This window comes from Saccoglossus kowalevskii, chromosome 17 (genome assembly GCF_978046115.1).
Source record: "Saccoglossus kowalevskii chromosome 17, keSacKowa6.1, whole genome shotgun sequence".
Classification (NCBI taxonomy): Eukaryota; Metazoa; Hemichordata; class Enteropneusta; family Harrimaniidae; genus Saccoglossus; species Saccoglossus kowalevskii.
In genome coordinates this window covers 26361991-26384467 of record NC_140657.1, presented here as the reverse complement: position 1 = coordinate 26384467, position 22477 = coordinate 26361991, and the positions used below count along the sequence as shown (strand labels likewise).

Sequence of the window (22477 nt, the reverse complement as noted above, 5' to 3'; positions counted from 1 at the left end):
GATGGAGTGTGCAACAATATTCACACACGATAATATTTAATTTTGAATATAGTGCATACCAACCCATTACATGACCGTATAATAAACAGTGGTAGTAGAACTTAGTAAGTTATTTTTGTCTACACGTGTATGGTACAGATAAACATTAATATTAAATACTAATATTTAAATTATCAAAATGAGAGGTAATAATAATTACTCTATTGAAACATATATTAACAGTGATAATTCTACATAATTGCATACATTCTATTATACCCAACTAAGAGGCGACTTTAGGGATGCTTTTAGAACTCTCAGCTTAGAACGGATTTCATCCCAATCAATGTAACCACCTTCTAGATGACGGCTACCCTGCTGCCCAATCTTGAAGGCAGACCTTCCATGGAGGACACGAATATTATTAAAGGCGACCATGTCTCCTGAATGATGAATTAAGAAAAAATAAATATTCCTATAAAAAGGTGCATTAAACGTATCATTCCAACAAACACAGGTCAACTACTAACTCCAAAAACAAAACAAAACAATACTAGGTCTACAAATAATAATAAAATAATAGAATGTTAAGATTATTTACCTGATTCCATTTTAAATTGTATGATATTGTCCTTATGGTGGAGAATTTCGTCGAAAGCCTTCAATGCTTTATAGACTGCCTCAACCTGTTCCACTGGAATACGCATCATAGTCGATCGGCAGGTCTGATTATACCTGATACGTTCCACCTCTCCATTCCTTCCAAGACTGTTAACAAAAAAAAGGTAAAGTAAATTTGACTTGATTTTATTTTTTTCCTTGTGTATCATATGATGGCAGTTAGTTAGCTTGTACGTACCCAATGGGTGTAGCTTGTCTAGTTAAATTATAGGGGTAATAATCAGTCCCAATATCGAAGAAGTCCAGCCAGCTCGTCGTCAGTATCTTGAACGCTTTGGGGTTTTCTTCTTTCAACTGTAGTGCAGCTTTAAAACCATCAGTGAACTCGCTCACCCCGCCCTCATCGTCGCATTGCTGAATACAATGTAACATTTGTACCTATATAACGAGATCATTAATTTTAATTTATTCTATTAGTGATGAATATCGTCACCAAAATATCATTGGTTGTACGTATGGACACTTTACAATAACCGATTTATTTGTTTCTGACAAAATATATTTTTGTGTTAGTTTGTGTTTTGGTTGTCGTGTTGCACATAAATGGGATATTATTGGTGCTGTTATATGTTTATCTTCTTCATTCTAAAGTTCAAAACATGTGTCATATGTCTGTGTTAACAGTAACAGAAAATCGCTGAAATTGTTAACAATTTAAAGAAACTTGTACTCAAGGTTCTTGTTGTCATATATCAAACCGTCCCCATTTGTGCATCTGTCGATGAATACGAGATGTTGGCATGGTTAAAAACAAACAATATGGGTCATGTTGAATTCGTGGCTTGTAAGCAGTATACCTCTGTCAGAAGACTTCTTGGAATGCCTTGAAACATTTTGTCATGATGTAACAGTGTTAACATAGTCAAATGTATTGTCAATAGCTGCCAACCTAATTTAATCTATTTGTAGGTTCGCTTATACAATTTCTTTTTTTATATTACACAGTTATGTAACTACTTGCTTACTAGAGTGTTTGAACTTTTTAATTGGTGAAATGAGTTACACATAAACACTCACCCCAGGTGTATGATCATAGAATGGCAAATCAGTGTGCAGACCAAGTCTGGCTGTGGTATAGGCTGCATTACTGGCACCCATTTTACTCTTTACTGTGAAAAAGACCCTGCAATAAATGACAAACATGAAACGAATTACATTTACATGAGACATTTATACACATACATAGGTCAATGTGTACAGTGGGACAGAAATTAAATTGCTACATGAGCGGAAATGATCATTCACAACAATTAATGGATAAGAAATGATACATATATTAAAGTGTGATATAGAGTTTTTGCTAGAGTGAGAATATTCTGCTCTACCGGTAGAGCTGGTTAGTAAAGGTAGATAGTGGCAACAGAATAGTCGAACGTTCATAAATGATCACACGCGAATGTATTCATTATATGGGAGTATAAAAAACTTCACATCTACATGTATAATATTTACAGGTGCACAAGAATGCGTTACTACAAACAAATGACTGTAAACAGATGGTCAATTAGAAATACATTATAAACAAATATGTCAAATGAATTATAATTTGTTTAATAATAGTTTAATTCGGCGACGGGGGATGCCTCAAAAACATCATTCGTTTAAAATCTAAAATCAAATCTGTTACCGAAGCTGATACAAAACCAATAATTTTGCGTAGTTTTTTTCAAAATAACCTGTTTCAAAAAGTAGGCGTTGTTGTTTTTAGAGAACTATTAACGCGTGCTCACACATAAACGCAGTATGTGTTTTTGAACTGTGTCAACTAAACACAACATAACAATCACAGTATGTCAGAATATCAGAACGGGGTCAGGATCTGATCGCCAATCAATCAAATCAATCTTGAACAATTGTGATGTGCTTCCTTAAAACCTGTAGGCTTACCCATAATTTGTAGGCCTCAGGTAAGAGACCCGATTGGCAATACGCTCATTTTGCCCAACTTTACGAGGTACATTCTTAATCAATGCCAGGCCTGTTGTATTCAATGAATTAAGCCACTTGTATAGCTCGGCGTCGTCGTTCATGACACTTTCAAAGTTGTATGTGGGTATTGTATTCACCATCTCAGCACCCCATATATTCAGATGTGGCTCTGCAGCCTCGTCTGGTTTCGAGGAATCAAACTGGTGTGTGCGTAACCAGTCAGCGGTGTAGTCACTACTATGTTCTTTGGACCACGTAACGGTGAGATTCGCTCCATCTGCGGTAATCGTCACTGATTCAGGAGCTGCCTGAAAATCTAACTGACTGAACAGTAACCGACGTTGATTAGCTGAATGGATATAACACTTAGAACACAGACAGTTATCGAGCAACCATATGTAGGGGTATTTACTCTGCAAGCCATCTGCGAAAGTCACCATAACCAATCTTTCATCGTCTACATTGGTGGCGGACTGCATCGCGGATAGAACACGTAGGCTGTTTGACAGGATGATGAGAATGCAGCGTACTACTATATATGCACTAGTACATATGTAGTGCAGACACAGTTTACTCATGCAAACAGAGGTGACCTTTGAACATTTGACCGTCCTTTTATTTTTAAGTCGCGTCCACACACATCACAGGATCACCCATAACACAATTTACCACCAGTAGATTTGTCTGTCAATAAATATGTCGCCATATCCAAATCCCCCTTTTACTGTTAAAGATAGAGAGTTAATATTAGTAGAATTTTACCTAGTAATGTTAGCATTAATTTTGATATAAGCCAACTTTGTAAAAATAAATAATAATAGTAAACACATAATCGATAAACTTTTTTCCAGGCCAGTTATTACTGCTAATAATATTCACAGCTGCGGAACGTACCACTATGTGACTGGCTCATTTAACCTTGGTTCATTGATCAGGTATGATGTACGTACATAAATATCATATATGAACCATTTAAAGCGGGGGAGTTGTTATTTGCGAAATAAATAAAAATGAAACTTTAAAAGATTTTAATAGTAAAGTGGAAGAGGTAAATGCATGTTGCACAATATCACATTGTGCTTATGTACAGATGTTAAAAACAAAGGGTCAATGCTTCCAGTGGTTCTGGAGAAAAGTATTTTTCAAACGGTTTTGTCTTATTTTTCATGGCAGAAAAAGTACCGTGACCGCTAAATATGTGTTATTGCTTAATTATGTTTATATATCTATTGCACATGTGTCAGGGGGAAATCTTCTCTCACTGGGTTCTCCACACTTGTCAGGGGGGAATCTCGTCTCGTCTCTATGTCTCGTCCCCTTGAGGTGCGGGATCGGGAAAGTCACTTATACTTTACAGTCAAATAAGACACACACAACGAAATACGTTTCAGCTCTCGTCTTAGTCGATCAGTCGAGCACTCTATAAGACACAGCGCCCTGGGGAAAAATCCCCAAGACTATCGCAAGGCTGAACCAAGACTCTCTTAGACTGCGTCAACACTCGCCCCAAGGCTCTCCAGGACTGGACTCGACTGCCTCTATCGTGCTGTGCTCCCCAAGACCAACTCAAACTCTCTTTATTCATTTTCAAAACTCTAACCAATTACAAAACAGTAAAAAGACTCTAGGGCGTAACCTTCAATCATAAAGCCAATCACACTAAGTACTGAATACGTCATATCTGTTGATTAATCGTTCACTACATTAATAACTATGAATATAAACTGTCAGAATGAGTAGTCTGAATAGCGGCGGTTATCTGGTAATTAGTTCCAAATCACTGAGCCAAGTTCCGTCCAAAACTTCAAATAGGCCTAAACGATGACAGACATAACACAGCAATTCAGCTAATAATCAGCTAATTAAGTCGGTCAACAGATACGCAAAAACAAATTCATGACACATGTGCTATACTGTATGGCACATCAAATCAGGTCGCCTATACCCCCAGAAAGTTGTGAAATAGCCATTTATGTTGTAAAAATCAATCCATAATGACTGCCAAACTACTGGACAGTCACAATTTTGAAAATCAGGTCTGCCGCTTACCTATTTGCATTTGAGAAAAACCTGTTCAGTATTTTTTTCTAACTCGGCACAAGAAGAAGAATTGACGATCAAAGTAGCAATCAGTAGCACTTGTTATTATGCGTCATGGTACATCTGACACGTTATGTATATACATTCTAGTGTTTGTAGCTCGAGGTTTCTTGTGTCGTGTGTACTATGCCCATATCATCTGAGTGATAACAAAAATAACATGTTCTGCCAATTATTTCAATCAGTGAGTTCCTGTCTGATTACTATAGGTCATAGATGCACAAATATGTGGATAACCCACGATTTATGATAAGTAATACTACTTTTTTTTGGCTTGTCGCCATTTTTCAAACAGTACATTAACCTTCAATTATAAACATTTTTTGTGCGTGCATTTATCAGGAAAGTAATTTTACCATAACGACATTGCGTATATGAACTGGGTTCATAAAATGTGTAAGTTTAACGTAGACATTAAGTATACTCTTTATAAATACATTTTTAATAATTGTATTCAGTAGTGGCAACTTGGCATTAACTTTAACCGTGAGACGCACGTCATCGTGCCAGCAACTGCACCAATTGGCTGATAGCATAGTTACTCTGCCAGGCCTTAGTGTTTTAATGGAGAGTTTGTAAGGCGTGGGCCAGGGGTCACATCAGCTGACCGTTTGAATGAATAAAACTTGACTATCTGTAATAAACTTATGGGTATTCCATTGGGTGGAAATATGTATCTCTGCAGTTTAAGAGATATCCGACATGCTCACCGAAGACCACTTACCCCAACGTTCCTTTCACAATAATATTGTTTTAAGGTAGAGATGCAGTTTACCTGACAGGTATTTAATTAGTTAATTAGGAAACCAAGATGACCTCCCTTGTCCACAAAACTATATATTTTCAGAAAGCTTATTGTATGAATTTAAAAATTTTGTTAGTAGCAGCTCAAATTTCACTACTTCACGTTTATGCATAAATTAACACCCAGGCTAGTTGTCTGTGCGATTGTTGTACCACTATTCAACCAGAAACAATGCCCCGACGGCGTTTTGAAGATAAACACATCGTCAATCATTTGTGAAAATTTCAAAACAAAAGGTCAAAGCGTCTAGGAGCTCTGGGATGTGCACTAAAAAGAAGCTGAGATAATTGCTAATTTGCATAACCATTCACTCAGTAAGAAGTTTGCTAATGCTCATAATTAAAATGGCTGTAACAGTTCCAAATTTAAATGTATTATCGTTTTGCAAAAAGTTAAATATAGTGCATAATATGGAAATCCCGTAATTTCTTTTTTTCACCATGTTTCTTTTTTATTATTTATGTACAGCCTTGCTAAATCTTGCTAAGCATTCAAAAGAGATAATGTTTGCACCCGTTATCTATATTTTATAATCGTCTTTTGAGTATGTTCCACTATTCACAATTCTACAAAATTTTAACAATCTACAGCCAAGACTGTTTGGATAACAAAAAGCAAAAAAAAAATATTTCACTCCCAAGTGCCCACGAACCTGCATCTCTACCTTAAACAGCACCAATTCACTTGTTTATTTGTTCTCAACAATTGCCATTTACTGGGGAACAAGCATTGTTGAGTCAGCAAGGTTGTACCAGATTATCATTTAAAATATTACAACTCTTCTTTATTACAACTTGAACGATTATTTAAACTTAGTCTAGCAAACGTAGGCTAGACGACCTAGACGCAAATTGTAACTTTAATAGGTGTAAACATGTGTCTAATTAGGCGTAATATATGTACTAATGACAATGTCTAATTCAAGTTTGAACCTAGAGGCAAGTCTTGTTATCGGTAAATAAAATATCATATTCACCTAAAAATAAAATCAACTACTATGTTTTAGTAATTCATTGGCTCACCATAATATACATATACTCATAGCGAGTAAATTATGACATTTTGTAGTCGTAACTATGCTTTAATTGTTATTTCTCTGTAATAAAATCGATGCTTATATAGTAAACATGTGGTGTCGTTTTGATTGGATAATATGCCTCTATACTATATAGTATTCATATGTCATATTTATCAAATGTGCATGCAGATATCCAATTATCAAATTTCGACTCAGTAGATAAACATTCGAATGTTTGTATTGCTAAACTATGTGAACATGAGTGTTGGTGTACATGAGACGATGTCATGACACTTGCCAACGAACTGCTGCAAGAATCGGAATAATCACCACGTGTACAAACACGTGTAGCGTCTATCGTCCGCATAAATAAAGCACTGTACAATACAGTAGTTAGGCTCGTATAAATTATAAAACTATTTTGTTTTCTGAATATTTGTGACTCGCAACATCTCCATCAACTGTTATACTTCTACACAATAGTATACGTTCATTAATTTTACATCCCACTAAGAGTCAGCATTTAGGGTTGCTTTCAGAACTCTCAGTCTGGAACGGATTTCATCCCAATCAATGTAGCCGCCTTCTAGATGACGGCTACCCTGCTGCCCAACCGTGAATGCAGACCTTCCATGAAGTATCCGGGTATTGTTAAAAGCGACCATATCACCTAAAAATATGACAGGGACACACAGACGTTAATAAAAATGTTAACATACATCTATCACTATCACTCATATTGATTTCTGCATAAAGTACACATAATTATAATTCACAAGAAGATGATGTTCATAATTATCGTCTCATAATATAATTAGGTAATTACCCGATTCCATTTTATACTTTATAATATTGTCCGAACTGTTAAGGATGTCGTCAAAAGCTTTTAATGCCTCAAACACTGCTTCAACCTGCTCCACTGGAATACGCATCATACTAGACCGAGTAGTTTGACTGAAAGCGATTGCTTCTATCTTTCCATGTCTTCCAACGCTGTTAACAAAAAAACATAACGACATGTATGTTACATTTTGCTGTGAATCACATCTTTTTATATGAGGCAACAAGATTAGATAATTTTGTTTTGTTTTGTTTTATTTTAAATTATTTGTTATATTATGTGCTATATATGTATATCATAGTATATTTTCTAAACTAGTGTGCACAAATTTAGAAAACATTTAGGCCATATAATTGCCTCATTATCATAACCTGAGTATACAATGATCGAACAAACAATCTTAATGCAATGAACACTGGTTGTGTGTGATTAGAGCCATTATGTCACTGGTGAACCAGGTATGAATGATATTCATACGCACGAGATAGTTGGAGCTTGTCTGTTAAAATGATAAGAATAATAATCTATCCCAATATTGTAGAAATCCAGCAACGTCGTTGTAAGTATCTTGAATGCTTTGGGGTTTTCTTCTTTCAGTTGTAGTGCTGCTTTGAATCCATCTGCGAACTCACTGTCACCGCCCTCACCGTCGCATTGCTGAATACAGTGTAACATTTGTACCTATATAACAAAATATCAGTTTTAAATTCCCAGATCTGTTATTTTTATGACAAATATCTTAACATCCTTACCAAAATTTCACTAACACGATTATTTATGGGTCTCAGAACAATACTTCAAAATTTAATCTTACACACAAAATACTTAAAGTCCGATGAACGGCGTGTGCTTTATTTTGTTTTAGTTTTTAACATATTTTGTATGTATTGCTGTTTTTTTTTAATTAAATACTCATTATTGGCCTTGTGGTTTTTTAAAACAATTGGAACAATAATAACATGTCAACATATTAAATAATAGATCAGAATATAATAAAATACGATAAATAAAATAAAGTAATATAACACGTGGAATAAAGCAATGACAATATAGATATATGAATATTATAAAGTAAAAAAAAGAAAAGAAAAACAAAAATAGGATTTTATTTTAATCAAATTCAAATTAAACCCGCACTCGGTCATTTTAGAGAATTGTTTTTATAAAAACAATAAATAAAATAAAGCAATATACCAAGTGAAATAATGCTATGGAAATAGGTATATATGAACAAATATTAAAGAAAAGAAAAACAAAACAAAAATAGGATTTTATTTTAATCAAATTCAAATTAAACCCGCCATTCGGCCATATTAGAATTTGTCTTTTGATTTTAGAGAAATTTTATTGACGTATTACAACCCTTTGAACATCGACATGCAAGTAAACTGTGATCACATTTCATAACAATAAACCCACACAATACACATTGTCTCACGCGGATAAAAATTGACATGACGTCACAAGTTTGAATCAGCTCTATATCAGCTCTATAAACATTGATATGATAACTCCTTAATAACAACAAATTGTCAGTCAATATATGTAAACTCGTTACTCATTGGCCGGAGTATCACTTGAGGAACTTAAATAATCTTATGGCACGTATTTCCAAAACGTAATTATTTCACTTGAGACTTAAAATTATTCACAGTTCATACCGGAGAAAAAAAAATGTGACATTGCAAAATTAGTATTTATATAACGTAGCTCAAAAATTAACCATGCGTTCGTTATTGTCATATCATCCATGGCTGTATTGTAGAATGCTGGCATCTTTAAAGTATCAATGTTTACAATAAATCAGAGTAGCATCCGAACTGAAATGAACTACACATATATGAAACCTGTTTTACATATACTCACCCCAGGAGTGTGATCATAGTTTGCCAAATCAGTATGCAGACCAAGTCTAGCCGTGGTACAGGCTGTACTAGTTGGAAGTACTTTGCTTTTGACTGAGAAGTATACCCTAAACAGTACAAAAATACGGTTATATGAATCAGCGTTTAACGCAGTCCATCAGACTTTGACAATGTATCGGACATTTTAAAAGAAGGGAAATGACACTTCAAATTTTCAATATCCTGACCATCCATGTAAACCTGTAAGCCTGTATTGGAATTGTTTTTTGGGAATTACCTATGGACTGGTGTTATTAACATATCAGAGAATGGGTGTTCGGCGCCTGTTAATTACTGTATAACAACTATTCAAAACTGTTATTTGCAATGACTTCCTTACGTTAGTACTAACAAAATAACACATGTGCATCTATTCGGGGTTCTGTACAGTGTTAACTTTGTTAAATATTGTCTTTCGAAATTGAATTTAGAAAGCCATAACAGCAAAGAATTAATGTTTAAATCCTTTTTTTCATAGATAACTTTTTCCAGCTCATTTAAACTATGTGAAATCTACACAATGACTGAATACACAAAACCAAAAACTCATCTGTACCAGCGTGCACTAATTCATCTATTTATACTATTTGACATTATTTTAGTCCATTCTTTATAAAACCCAAACGAGGATTAGTATATATCCAGATACGTGAATACTAGATATACTCAGTTTAAAGGATACAGTACTGTAGTAAAAATAACACGCATTTGATATATAAAATATTCGTACAAAACCTACATCATATTTAACATGTGAAGAAACTATTAGGTATTACTTCCCGCAACACAGCTACGCTCATAACCCATAAAGTGCAGTATAGCTCTAAGCAAACGCCATTTGGCACGATACATGCTGGATGGAATGATAACACCCGAGAAGATTGCATGAAAATGTGAGTAGATGTATTCAGTCATTACAGTGTGCAAAGCAATGGGCGTCATACAGTCGCACAATCTCAGTCATAAAGACTGAACGCAACTGAACGTATTTTTGCGCATACTCAGGTGGGATGTGTCGAACGTTCAACGAGTGGCATATGGTGACTGCCATGAAAACAACAAAAATCGACGGGGTATAACACGTTTTACTACACTCGCATATAATATGATTATAATGTACCCGACTAACCTATGACGTACATGATATATATTTTCCGAAAATTTACACTTAATAAAATTAATAAATATCAAAAGTACTGAGACATACTATATTAGCTATTATTTATACACATTGTAAAAAGATGTTATTCTGAGAGAAAAAAAATCTACAAATGTTTGGCTCACCCAAAATTTGTTGATTTGAGATATGCGACTCGTTTGGCAACATGTTCAAGTTGTCCAGTTTTCAGAGGTGTATTCTTCATCAATGCCAGACCTGTTGTATTTAATGAATTAAGCCACTTGTATAGCTCGGCGTCGTCGTTCGTGACACCTTCAAAGTCGTACGTGGGTATTTTATTCACCATCTCAGCACCCCATATATTCAGCTGTGGCTCTCCCACTTCGTCTGGCTCCGAGGAATCAAACTGCTGTGTGCGTAGCCAGTCGACGGAATAGTCACTGCTATGTTCTTTAGACCACTTGACATTAAGATTTCGTGCATCTGCGGATATCGTCACCGATTCGGGAACCGCCTGGAAATCCAGCTTACTGAACGGTACTCTACGCTGACTCGCTGAACGGACATAACATTGAGAACAATGGCAACCATCTAGCATCCATATGTAAGGGTATTTACACTGCAACCCATCTGTGAATATCACCTTCACCAATCGCTCTTCAACTACACTAATGGCAGACTGCATCGTGGCTCTAGATGCTGTTCTGATTGTTCGCAGAAGGAAAATCCTTTATGAATATAAATGTGATAAATATAGTTACATTAAACATTCATATTCATTTAATAATCCTGTTGTAATGCCGGTTATTGACTCTTCGATAATTCCAAATATAGATGTATATATTTATAACTATACCAAAGTAAGTAATTTTTCAAAATTAAATTTTTACATTGATCATTCACCGTTTTACCTTTTTTAGATAAAGTACCAGTAGTAAATATGCATTATGTTTATATCACACATGAATTGTGCCCTGTTGTTTATTTCAATTTAATTAGTGCTTCTCGACCAATCAGAATGCTATATTGAAGAGCTAAATATACACTGAATGCCCCCCTTTTTTATTCTGTTTTTCGAATGACCAAAACTAGGTTCAAATCTAATCTCTCAGCATTTATAAACATTATGTTATAAATATTATATTATAACATAGCTTATTTAATGAAATTGTTTAAAATATCAGAATGTTCTCGCTTTATACCGTTTCATGCATTCGTCAAAATGTGTATTAGTTTTAAATCGCATTTGTGGATTTCGATGTTTGTAATTCTCCCACCCTTACAGTGACACCGTACTCTATCATTAAACTGCGTTACGGCCGCTGCCAAAACTAGCCCATAATTTAGTTAAAATATAACAGTAAGTAAACCGATGGCTCAATAAATTAGATATTAGTTTAATCGCAGCCAATGAATTGGCCGCAACACATGTTCAAGTTATGGCGTTGCTGGGCAACCTTTTTACGGACAGTGAAACAAACTGATACAAATTATACACCAAAAGATCGTTCTCTGAAATTGTACAGTTGATAAATGGTGGATAAAAAGAGGCAATTGTGTTGAAGAATTTATCCCTTGTCAGGTTGAATTAGGTACGCTAAGTGATAAAATGGTATTCAGATTCCACCCTATAGTTTTCACAAAATTGACAAGTACCGTAACATTAATAAGATGGACGGTTCATGCGTCATGTTTTTTGCTATATTCTGGCTATGAGCACTAATGAGTAGTTTAGTAAGGATTGCCTTGTGGGTTAGGGTTGTCAATAGCATTGGGATAGATACTTGGTTTAAAGTTGTAATCACAAGTCTTCAGTTCCCTATTATTGTCAAAATAGGAATTACATAGTTCTATTGTTCAGTCTATATTTGATTAGTTGAGATTATTATGTTAAAAATGTCATTTTGATAAGTAATATCAATAATTGCATAGTTCTTGTTCATGTATAAATAGTTTAATATTGTGTACCCAGCTTTTAATACCGAGAGTTGGAAGTTGGTCAGATTATATATTTTGTAAAGAAGTAGTCATTCAATGCTAAAATGATAAGAACATCTGCATTTATCAATGAGGTAACACGTCTATTTTGTACCTCAAAACTGGCAAAAACTTATCATTATTTTCAAAGGAGTCAAGTATATAATTAACATGCATTTTTTGCGAATAAAAAATCATGAGAACATTTGATTGTTTCATTTGAGATGAGATCAGATGAACTTGCTTTGCTTGATTTTAGTTTTTTAACTCTTATTTATTCCCTCAAAAGATGCCAAATCGAATGATGTGAATATAATAAAATGTCAGTGCATTAAAACGCAAAACAAAAACGAAACAAGTTAGCAAGCAGAGCAGTCACAAACAGATACAAGCAAACGCATGATTTCTACAAAGAGACTACCCAGCTACGGTAATTGACCGTACAATAAATATGTACTGTAAATGCATTAATTATTTATTGAGTGTTAATTTCGCTATTTTCGCTGATAAGTAAAATCTACGTGAACATGTAAAAAACAATAAAACTCATTGTTACCTTGACAAATTCGTGAAATTAAAGCACAGTGAATATGCTCAGAACATCAAAATAGTTGAATTATATATCAGTGAAAATAAATGATTTTACAGTAGACTGTTTGAAACTGAACAGAGGCAAATCAGCGCGACAAAATGTTGCAAGCATGAAAAGCAAGCACTAGTGATAGAAATAAAACAAGCATCGATAATGCATAGTCCCCGTTCAGTATTAGCTGTAGTCGATGTAGATGTTCGGTACAAGTGACATGTAGAAATGAAAAATCAATGTTTCTTTTCAACACTGACATAGATTATATGTATAACTAGTGTTTATTCATATGGGTCGAATCAGGGACCTCTACGTGAAAGTGACATCAGCCAAGCGAGATGAAGTTCCCTGACCACAGAAGACAACGCCAGTAATCATAACAAATTACTCCAAATAAAAAAAATCCAATTCGGAAAGAGGATAATAGTATATTTGATGAAATAATAGGGCGCCACCAGACGGTCTGGCTTAGCAAGTGCGTCGTGTTTCTCTCATGTAGTTGACACTGATTGCGCACAAAGGAAGCGCTCATCCCGCAATTGGATGGCGGCACATCGTGTATGTTGTGTTTACTAAGGACGTGCAGATGATCCGTGGTTCATCGTGACCAATAATAAAATGATTGGCTGTCCAACTGTGGGCGTGTCTTTTATTTCTGTGCTAAATGTGCAACACCAAAGTTCCGTCATTTATTTTTCATGGTTGTTCGACCATAGTCGTCTGCACCAGTATCGCGAGTTCTAAGTTTGGTTTACTATGTTGGTAAAACTGCGCAAATTCATTTTACACAGACACCGGTTAATTCCGCTATACGCCCCGAAACAGATGACGAGATTTGACAGGATCGGCCAATGCGCATGCGTATAAAACAGCTGGTGCTAATAACCTAATATTCTAATTTCCTAATAAACATTTTGCACTCGTACAATGCAAAATATATATTTGATTAGGTTGGTTGGCCATCAAGTACCATCCTATGGCACCCAATTCATATATCACCAATACCATAGTACAGATTTATGTTAACAGCGAGTCAAAAATAAGACAAATATACTAACTTTTTATTTAATTAATTGTAAGGATTAGAATACATTGTGAAATGGCCATGATGTACCATGGATCCTCGATTTATTTTGCATTGTACAGTGCAAAATAGTTTATTAGGAAATTAGAAAATTAGGATATTATTATATTATGTTACATTAGTTACATAACATATTAAAAACGCACCACCGCAATAGTTGTCTATTTAGCAACTGCCCAATTCGACCGTAGACTGACATGTTTTTTAGGTTTGAAGCATGTATCTGTGTTAATTTTGGTGTTTCAGATGAGAATATTCTGTTTTTGCTTGTTATTTTGTCAAGCAACTGATTGTTGATCGGATTATTATTTGTATTGTCCACGCGTACATCTTGTTTATACACCAATCTATGTACTTTTACTTGCAGCTGCTTGATAGTGATCGATGCCCATCCACAAATTGGAGCTGAGATGAGTAGTTTAAATTCTGTCCAGATTCAAGGCAATCTAGTCTAAGCTGAATAAATTAACTGGCCAAAGTATAATGTTACCTGGTAACATTATTATGAAATATATAGTATTGCTTTTAAGGCACAATACAACTTGTTTTTAAATCCTACTTTTAAATCCTAGTTTGAATGATGGCATCATCACATCACTGGGACATGCTGTCTCAGAGTTTTAATAAAAATAAACTAATCTTCATTTACTTTTTAAAAAACAATATATATTCAGAAATGAAACATTCCTTGGAGAAATGATCAAAGTAGGCAGTCTTGTACAAATGTCTGTCTGTCTGTCTGTCTGTCTGTCTGTCTGTCTGTCTGTCTGTCTGTCTGTCTGTCTGTCTGTCTGCTCATCCATGAGTGTTTGCCGAATCTATCAGTAGTTCAACCAATATCTTTTAAGTCGCAGGATGGATTAGCATGAAACGCATATCATGATCAAATCGCTTAGATTCTAGTACCAATCTGTATATGTTAATTAGCTAATTTACATAGTTTTACTAATCAATCGGTTTTCAAATCATAAGGTTGCATATCCAATAATTACCAACACAAGGGCAGTCCATGTGTGTGTGTGTGTCTGTCTGTGTCTGTGTGCGTCTGTATCTAGCCATATCTACAACATGCTTACACCGAACTTCAAACATACATAATGTTAGATCCAATTCAAGATGTCTGAATGGCAGCCATTTTAGGGGATCCCACAGTAAAATACAACTTCATAGTGTAGAGAATTAAGACGTTTGCAAGAAGTACATTGATAAAACAAATACCATGCTAAAAACTATTTTTTTAGTCCACGTTCGGACGAAGTCTCCTTTGATGAATTATTTTTTTCTTTTCTCAGCATTGTCTCCGATGTTAGCAATTGAGGAGGGCACCCTTTAAATTTTTGTTCACAACTTAAGGTAGCGAGACTATTATTTGTGTTGAAAATTACGATTTTCACATTTATTTATTAATTGATGAAATGCACTATAAACTTTCATGTGATAAAGTCAACATAACATAGAATGTCATGTAAGTTGGTTAAAATGTAGATTTTCTGAAGGGAAGCAAAGCAGCCTCAGTAGTGTTTTCCAAAATCAACAACACAGGTTTAATCTGTGTGCCTATAAGTTTCAAAGATAAACTCAAGACAAAGCAATGCCAGGATGTGTTATCAGTAGTTATCTGACACACAATGAGTGTTTCCAAACATTTGAGTAGTTTGTCTCCGCCCCTGTTTGTTTCACAGATTAGTCATTTGCATATGAATGTGTCAGACACAAGGTCACACAGTCACTGAACAAAAATCATTGATTTTGGTGTTTTCATATGCCGAATTTATCCAATTATAGCTATCCCATTCCTTTATTTTTTTGGTTTCCAATAGCCTTACACATTTGGATGTCCCTACACATGTTAAAGCAGACCTTGATGGGAAAACAAATTGATTGTGCCGATAAACAAGCTTGAAAATCTTTGCTGTTACTTCATGGACGTTTTCTAGGAGTTTATGTTTTTCAAAATACAAGGTCTTTAACAAAAAATAACGTATACTTATTGTCGTCGGATTAACACCAAATTTTCACAGCTTTAAGGTGACAGTGATAGGAACTTGAATGTGTCCAGACAAACTATGTCATCGATTATTTACCAACGAGTTGTGGTTTGAGTTGGGGGCAATGCGACTAAAACAGTAATTGAAATTCAGCACACTATTTTTTAAAACGCGTTGCTTGCATAAAACTGACCAGACACATTCAATTTACCAGACTATTGAACAACTAGGAAAAGTGAAAAAAATACTTCTTATCTCCAGCATAAATGCGTAATTATTTTTTTTACAAAAAAAGTAATTTTCACCTTTGATTAAGTAACGGGTCATAGAATGCAGATACGGGCATGACAAACACACCTTTGAAAAGCTTGACGTCTGGCGATTCTAAAAATATATACTTTCCCGGGTCTATTTGTAGTCATTTGGTCACAATTAGAAGATGAAAACAAGCATGCAAATAATAGTCCCGCTACCTTAAGTGTTTTAACATTTCGAATGAATTTCACAACTCAGCTGCTTTTGTCTGTTTTCTCTGCTTCGCTACCAAAAATAGACTCCAGAACATTTGCTCTGTTCGCCCACTATAAATCCTGACCTTTAGCTATTGAAAAGCCACCCAATCATGTAAGACAAAGACACCCACTTGAATAATTAATAAATTACATGCCCATAGTTGTCAACTGGCAGGTAATTCAAATGCCACAGAATCATGTAGGCGTTTGCTGTTGATGTATTTTTGTTCTTATTTGATGTTACATTTTCATAGTCATAGTACATCAATGTACACTTAATCTAATTATTTTAAGATTGTTGTGTTGGTAAAATAGGTAAAACACTTTCTTTGTTTGGGCTGAGCGATTGTTGAGTAGAATGTTATTTACTGGCACTGTTATTGATGATGGCATATTTTCTCATCTAAAAACTGATAAAATGTTTAATTATAATTTTGACTGAATTGCAGCAGAAATACACTCCGAAATGGCGATTCTCGATTCTGTGGACCACACCCTTGCCGAGGTTGCACAAGACAATTTAAATGTTTTGAGAAAATGATGCAAACGTAGGTATTCTGACATATTCAAAAGGGGTGCATTTAGTTTACTTGTGGCAATTTTATGCAAATAAGGGCACACGAATGACGTGACTAAAATTACTCACTGAGAATGTGACCAATCAACATGCCACGTCCACATCGTATAGCAACTGTTCTGGAGTCTATTTTTAGCGAAGTGAATTTGATAACAAATATCTATTAAAACTGTTTGCTTGTTTTACCATATTAAAGGGACAGTGCTGGTATTAATTTGAACTAAACAAAATAAGGAGGGATATGCAGTTATGATTTCTAGTATTTAACTAATCTTATCAGGCTGATTAGGAAAATTTGTTCATGATAAAAAATTAACAATAATGTTGACTAATAAAAAAAATATCAAAATATAAATATACTATACTATGCTATGATCTTTCAACCACATGCTGTAATCTCCATCCTTCCATCTCATACTGTGATCTGCCCTATCTATGTAATAATACCAACATTCTAATACACACAGGGACTATGTCATTGACAATGGCTTATGTTCAATAATGGTTTAATGTTCATGGCAAGTACTTCTCCTTTTTGTGTCCTGATATGGGAATGCATCCAAATAAAGGCAGATATTATAGACAATTTATTTTACAATTGTTCTCATTACAGGGAATATTAAATCATGTTGTCAATGAACAGAAGAAGCAAGTGGTGATGACGAGATGTTGCAGAGAGGAACCAAGGCACTTGATGCATTGCGTCAATTTGTGTTTGAAGAAGATGCCCAACTACTTGAATGCTAAGTGTGCTTAACAATCAAGATATTTTGAAGAGGTCTATGTTATAAAAAGCAAATTGTATTGATGAAATATGAAGCTTGAAAATCACTTTTGTTTACTACATTTACAGGGAGATAGGTAAGCTTGAAACATTTCAGATAGCAGATATTGCAATATGCCAGTAAATGGTTTGCATGTATACACCTCACAGTTTATAGAGCAAGAAACCGTCTTGCAGCAATGGACCGCAATGTACATTAAAATAGAGAAATCAGAATGGTTAGTACAAAATTAACTTTATTAGTCCCCGTTGGACGTAGTTCGAAACTGCATGAGTGTTCTGTCCCTTTTACAGAGATGGTTTTACAGATTGGGTTTAAATTTGGTACGAAAGCAGGAATATAATGGGTTAAATGTTGTTTGAAAATTGTTTTTGGATTTAAATGGCATTTAGTAAAATGGCGGCCATTTTTATGAAAAACAATAAAATTGCACAATTTAAATGTCATCAACTGTTTTTTTAGCACACCTGATGACACAATAGTGTTTAATATACTATTACAGTACTATAAAGTATGTATTTTGAGCAGTGTGATGTGGTTACACTGCCAGATATATAATATATTAATATTATATCTAGGTACAAAAGAATCTTCAATAAGAAAAGCGACCTATTCTCATATTACACAATTAAAAACCAACAGTCTGGATCTCAGAATGGCTTACAGATAGGGGATGTATAGACCAATGAAACTTGAATCTCAAGACCAGAGACGCATTTCTGCTGACATTGCTTTTATACCACCAGCTGCAATAGCTACATTGATAGAGGCAAAAGCTTCATGAAGAACAAAAACATCCCAGGGCATTATACACACAAATCATACATTTTTGTGCAAATTGTTCAGTTTTTGTAGTTGTAATACATCTTATTCCAGAAGGGACTGAATAAATCTTTTGTATTTGTCATAAGGTTCAGGAAAGTGATGCCAGCTCCAAAACTATCAATATTTTTTTCTGTTACTGATCCCAGCAGGATTTTTTCATCCATGATCTTTTCTTGTTCAATTTTTCTGTGTTCAATTCTGCCACCCCAAGCTTCTAATGTCCAATCCCTGGCAGTGTGAAATAAGAATTTGAACTTACTCTTGTTTGTGCCATCCACAACAGATGCATTGACATCTGTCGACATATGCACCAGTATAGTACTTCATGCTTGGTTGGCGACTAAATAATCACTTCACGAAAGTCAACAGCTCCTCTCTTGTCGTGCCGTCACAGGGTCTCTACTATTGAATAACACAAATTTGAATATTTACATAAATATATATTTTGTTACCAGAGACCTATATTTTATACATTTTTTTTTGTATATTTAAAATAAATTATAAAATGATTGCATTACTCACGATTGATGAATGTTTTCTTCATTCTCTCTCTTCCTGTACATGATCGTCTTGTGACTTCCTCCCACCTCTCACTGACTCTGACTCTTCCGTTTCCACACCCTTTTGCACCGATTTGTCTTTGTACAACCTGTACACTACTTTGCATCTCATCACTTGATGATGACATTAGTGTAACATTTGTCTGGATAATAAAAAAAGTACACAAAGTGCATCAGAGAGGTTTTAGCATATTTTATTTTAGTTACAAAACCACTCTGTAACAACGGCTGAACTTCTGATAATCCTTTGCCAGTCGTCAATGGCAAATTAATTTTGAACCTTGAATTCTGTGAAAATGGTCATTAAAAAGCATGCCGCCAACAGAAAGTTGAATTAAACACGTGTGGGTTGATATAAAGTGCATTCTACACTTTGACAGTTAGAACTAATATGCGTGTACTTGCACATATCAAGTTACAGAAACGAAAGTACATGGGTCCTACTAATTACTACCCGGGACTGCCTGGGACGAAATGGGACTGCCCGGGCAAAAATACTCACTTATACACTGTTATAAAGATGTATTAAAATAGGAAGGACCTAAAGGACTAACAACAAAAATATTAGTAGATAAGTCTTCGTACAATGGTACTTTAGCTTCGATAAATAAACTGTACAATTCAGTGTTAAAGCTATGGACGAGAGCGAGTCAATCATTGATGGGCCCAAAGTTTTACTTATATGCAGTGGCGATGTACCTGTCTATGGAAAATATTATTTGAGTGAATTAAGAAGGAACATTAATTTGCCAGACATTATATTGTGTAACATCGTGTCAAAAAGTTAGCAGTGTAAAAATATGTGTAATTATGCCAAAACTCCGTGTAACTTTAGCTTTCCGTGATTAACACTAGAACATACGTCCATTAATAGCGGTATACTTTAGCTTTCAGTGATTAACACTAGAACATACGTCCATTAATAGCGGTATACTTTAGTTTTCCATCGCCACATATACAAACAAAATGACACAATATGTGAACATATGGATATCATGTATTTATAGAAATATTTTTGCACTTAGAACAATAAAACGCGACAATAGCAATATTTTATGTTACAGTGTACGATAGGCCTACTGCGTTCATGATAAGGTTTACCCCAGATGTTTTACAAATTGATAAATTGTATCGTTTGGTTCCACTTTACACATGTACCACCTGTGCTTAATGTGACAGCCACATAATTATCACGACAAGGCGGGGGTGTAAATGTGTCACTTGCCGGTGGAGGGATAACTCTATACTCTTGTGTATAATGTTAAATCTGTGTCTTCAAAGTTTATTTTATATACAGTCATAATCTGTGTCTTTATTGTATATACAGTCACGTGACATTTTACGACAGGTACTGTGTAAAAATGATTTCAACCAGTTAAGTTTGTAAAATAGTTGAATATCGGTCCCGGGCAGTAATTAGTAAGATCGCAAGTACATAGCATCATTTTCAGAACGTTTAATTTAATTCCCGGGCAGAAAATAAGCCGTCGCTTCTCGGATATCATAAAACCAACAAAATGCTCATGAAATAGAAATACACAATCCTGTACGATAAATTAAAAAAAATGAATTCAATTTACTGCGTTCTGGAAATGTCTAAACCGAGGAGGACCCGATCAGTAAGTTCAATACTCAACCCTAGCCACGACCCCCAAGGACCGACGACGATGGATTTTCCTTCTTTCCATCGCTAACCAACTTTGCCCCACGCTAACGAAAACAATTTGTCTTCTACTAAATTGTCTACCATACAGGTATTTTATTTAAAAACATACAGTTGCGTAATTGGATAGCAAAGTTTGGATAGAAAAACCTTATTCATTACTTACCGGTAGTTCGGACTCCGCCATTGTTGCGATGACATGTGGCTCCTATGACGACACCAATTTCTGCGTTTGTAACCACGTGACCCGTACCTCCAGCAATGGCGGAGGTTAAAAACTATGTTTACAAACATACGGAAAGTCATCCCCTGAGTCATCCACACTTTCGTGCCTCGGCCTCATTCGCACAGATCGATAAGATGGCTACCGATTTGAGAGTTATCAATCGCGGCTCTTGCCAATTGTTCGTCCTAGAAGCAGGCAGTATTAAATATGCCTACTGTAGATGTGTGCCAGGGAAGCATAAAAAACACAGCGCGGAATTCGGATGAAGAATTTTAAGGCACTCGATGATCAAAACGAAGGCGGACATTGGTAGTCTTTGAATCAAATTGATAGCCCCAATTTTCCAAATTAACCATGTTATATATTTGCATCACATCTGATCATCAGATGCGATTGATTTTGCGTCTATGAAATTATTTGTTCTTGTATAGGGATGGTACTCGCCCGTTTCTTGAAAAAAGCCAAAAACAACAATTTGGCTTTGGTGGTTAGTTCTACTATTATGCGACTTACCTTATGTCTCTATGATTTGAGACATACTGTAGACCTAATCCTGTAACAACCATAAAATACTAGGCTGAAATCCCAGCATGATATTCACTCTTTAAAGCCCGCTATGGACTAAGAAGTATGGAGCAATTCCGTCATACAGGGTGACATTTTGATCCTGCACCTAATCTTCATCTTAGTTGTAATCAAATAACCCCCGCAAATTTAAACCCTTTCTCTAAGTATATGGCAGTATGTTTTTAGTGTTAATGAATATCTTTTTTTCCACTTAATTGTGCCGTCAATAAGGGCCAGAGTTATAATGGCCTCCCCACATTTGAGGGATTAATTTTAAATATTGATACAAGCATAGGTACCCCTGAAGTTCCTGAGTGAGAGGGTCGCGTCTTTCAGCTCCTGCTTTCTTAAGTTTAGTTTTCTGGGTTTTCTGCCCTGTATTCATGTCAAAGTCAATCGGAGCTGAACATAAAATTGCGCAATGGTATCTGATGGAATAAGAATCCTGGCGAAGTTGTGTGCATTGTGTATTAAACTATCAAATAAATATTGATATTCACAATCATGTCAATACTTCTTATCTTTCTTCATCAAACAACGAATGACAACAATAGGAGTTGCATACACAGCAACCACAAGTAGCTTGTTTGAGTTAATAACACTGCACTTGAGTGCAAAAATAGGGGGTGTTTTTTCTTCAATATGTCTGCTTTAGGTGGTGCTAAATTCACATTGCGTCCGCAATAAGGGGTATGATTTGTCAATGTGCTGCCAGCCCTAGGGGCCTATTATTTTTTTAGCAAGAATGCA

The 22477-nt window shown here is 35.2% G+C and overlaps 2 protein-coding genes across 2 annotated transcripts; both read right to left on the bottom strand.

Moving 5' to 3' along the window:
• Positions 1–252: 252 nt before the first annotated feature.
• On the bottom strand, positions 253–3068 carry LOC100375436 (gamma-butyrobetaine dioxygenase-like). The gene is made up of 5 exons (XM_006820101.1): positions 2548–3068; positions 1678–1783; positions 839–1014; positions 581–747; positions 253–422 (listed from the first exon to the last, which is right to left on the bottom strand). The coding sequence occupies exons 1-5, from the start codon at positions 3066–3068 to the stop codon at positions 253–255; spliced, it is 1140 nt and encodes a 379-aa protein (XP_006820164.1).
• A 3188-nt stretch (positions 3069–6256) lies between these two features.
• Positions 6257–11071, bottom strand: LOC146732789 (gamma-butyrobetaine dioxygenase-like). Its single transcript, XM_085492076.1, has 5 exons — positions 10542–11071; positions 9220–9325; positions 7835–8034; positions 7339–7505; positions 6257–7182 (listed from the first exon to the last, which is right to left on the bottom strand). The coding sequence occupies exons 1-5, from the start codon at positions 11060–11062 to the stop codon at positions 7022–7024; spliced, it is 1155 nt and encodes a 384-aa protein (XP_085348202.1). The 5' UTR covers positions 11063–11071; the 3' UTR covers positions 6257–7021.
• Between the last annotated feature and the right edge of the window lie 11406 nt (positions 11072–22477).

What these genes read in the sequence shown, in the direction of transcription:
- LOC100375436 (XM_006820101.1), bottom strand. Translation starts at nt 3,068, where the DNA reads ATGCAGTCCGCCACCAATGTAGACGATGAAAGATTGGTTATGGTGACT. An exon ending in CTGAGGCCTACAAATTATGG is followed by an intron (nt 1,784 to 2,547) that starts GTAAGCCTACAG and finishes CATTTATTGCAG; the next exon opens with GGTCTTTTTCACAGTAAAGA. An exon ending in TCTATGATCATACACCTGGG is followed by an intron (nt 1,015 to 1,677) that starts GTGAGTGTTTAT and finishes CATTGTATTCAG; the next exon opens with CAATGCGACGATGAGGGCGG.
- LOC146732789 (XM_085492076.1), bottom strand. Translation starts at nt 11,062, where the DNA reads ATGCAGTCTGCCATTAGTGTAGTTGAAGAGCGATTGGTGAAGGTGATA. An exon ending in CTCAAATCAACAAATTTTGG is followed by an intron (nt 9,326 to 10,541) that starts GTGAGCCAAACA and finishes TGTACTGTTTAG; the next exon opens with GGTATACTTCTCAGTCAAAA. An exon ending in AAAGTATAAAATGGAATCGG is followed by an intron (nt 7,183 to 7,338) that starts GTAATTACCTAA and finishes TCATATTTTTAG; the next exon opens with GTGATATGGTCGCTTTTAAC.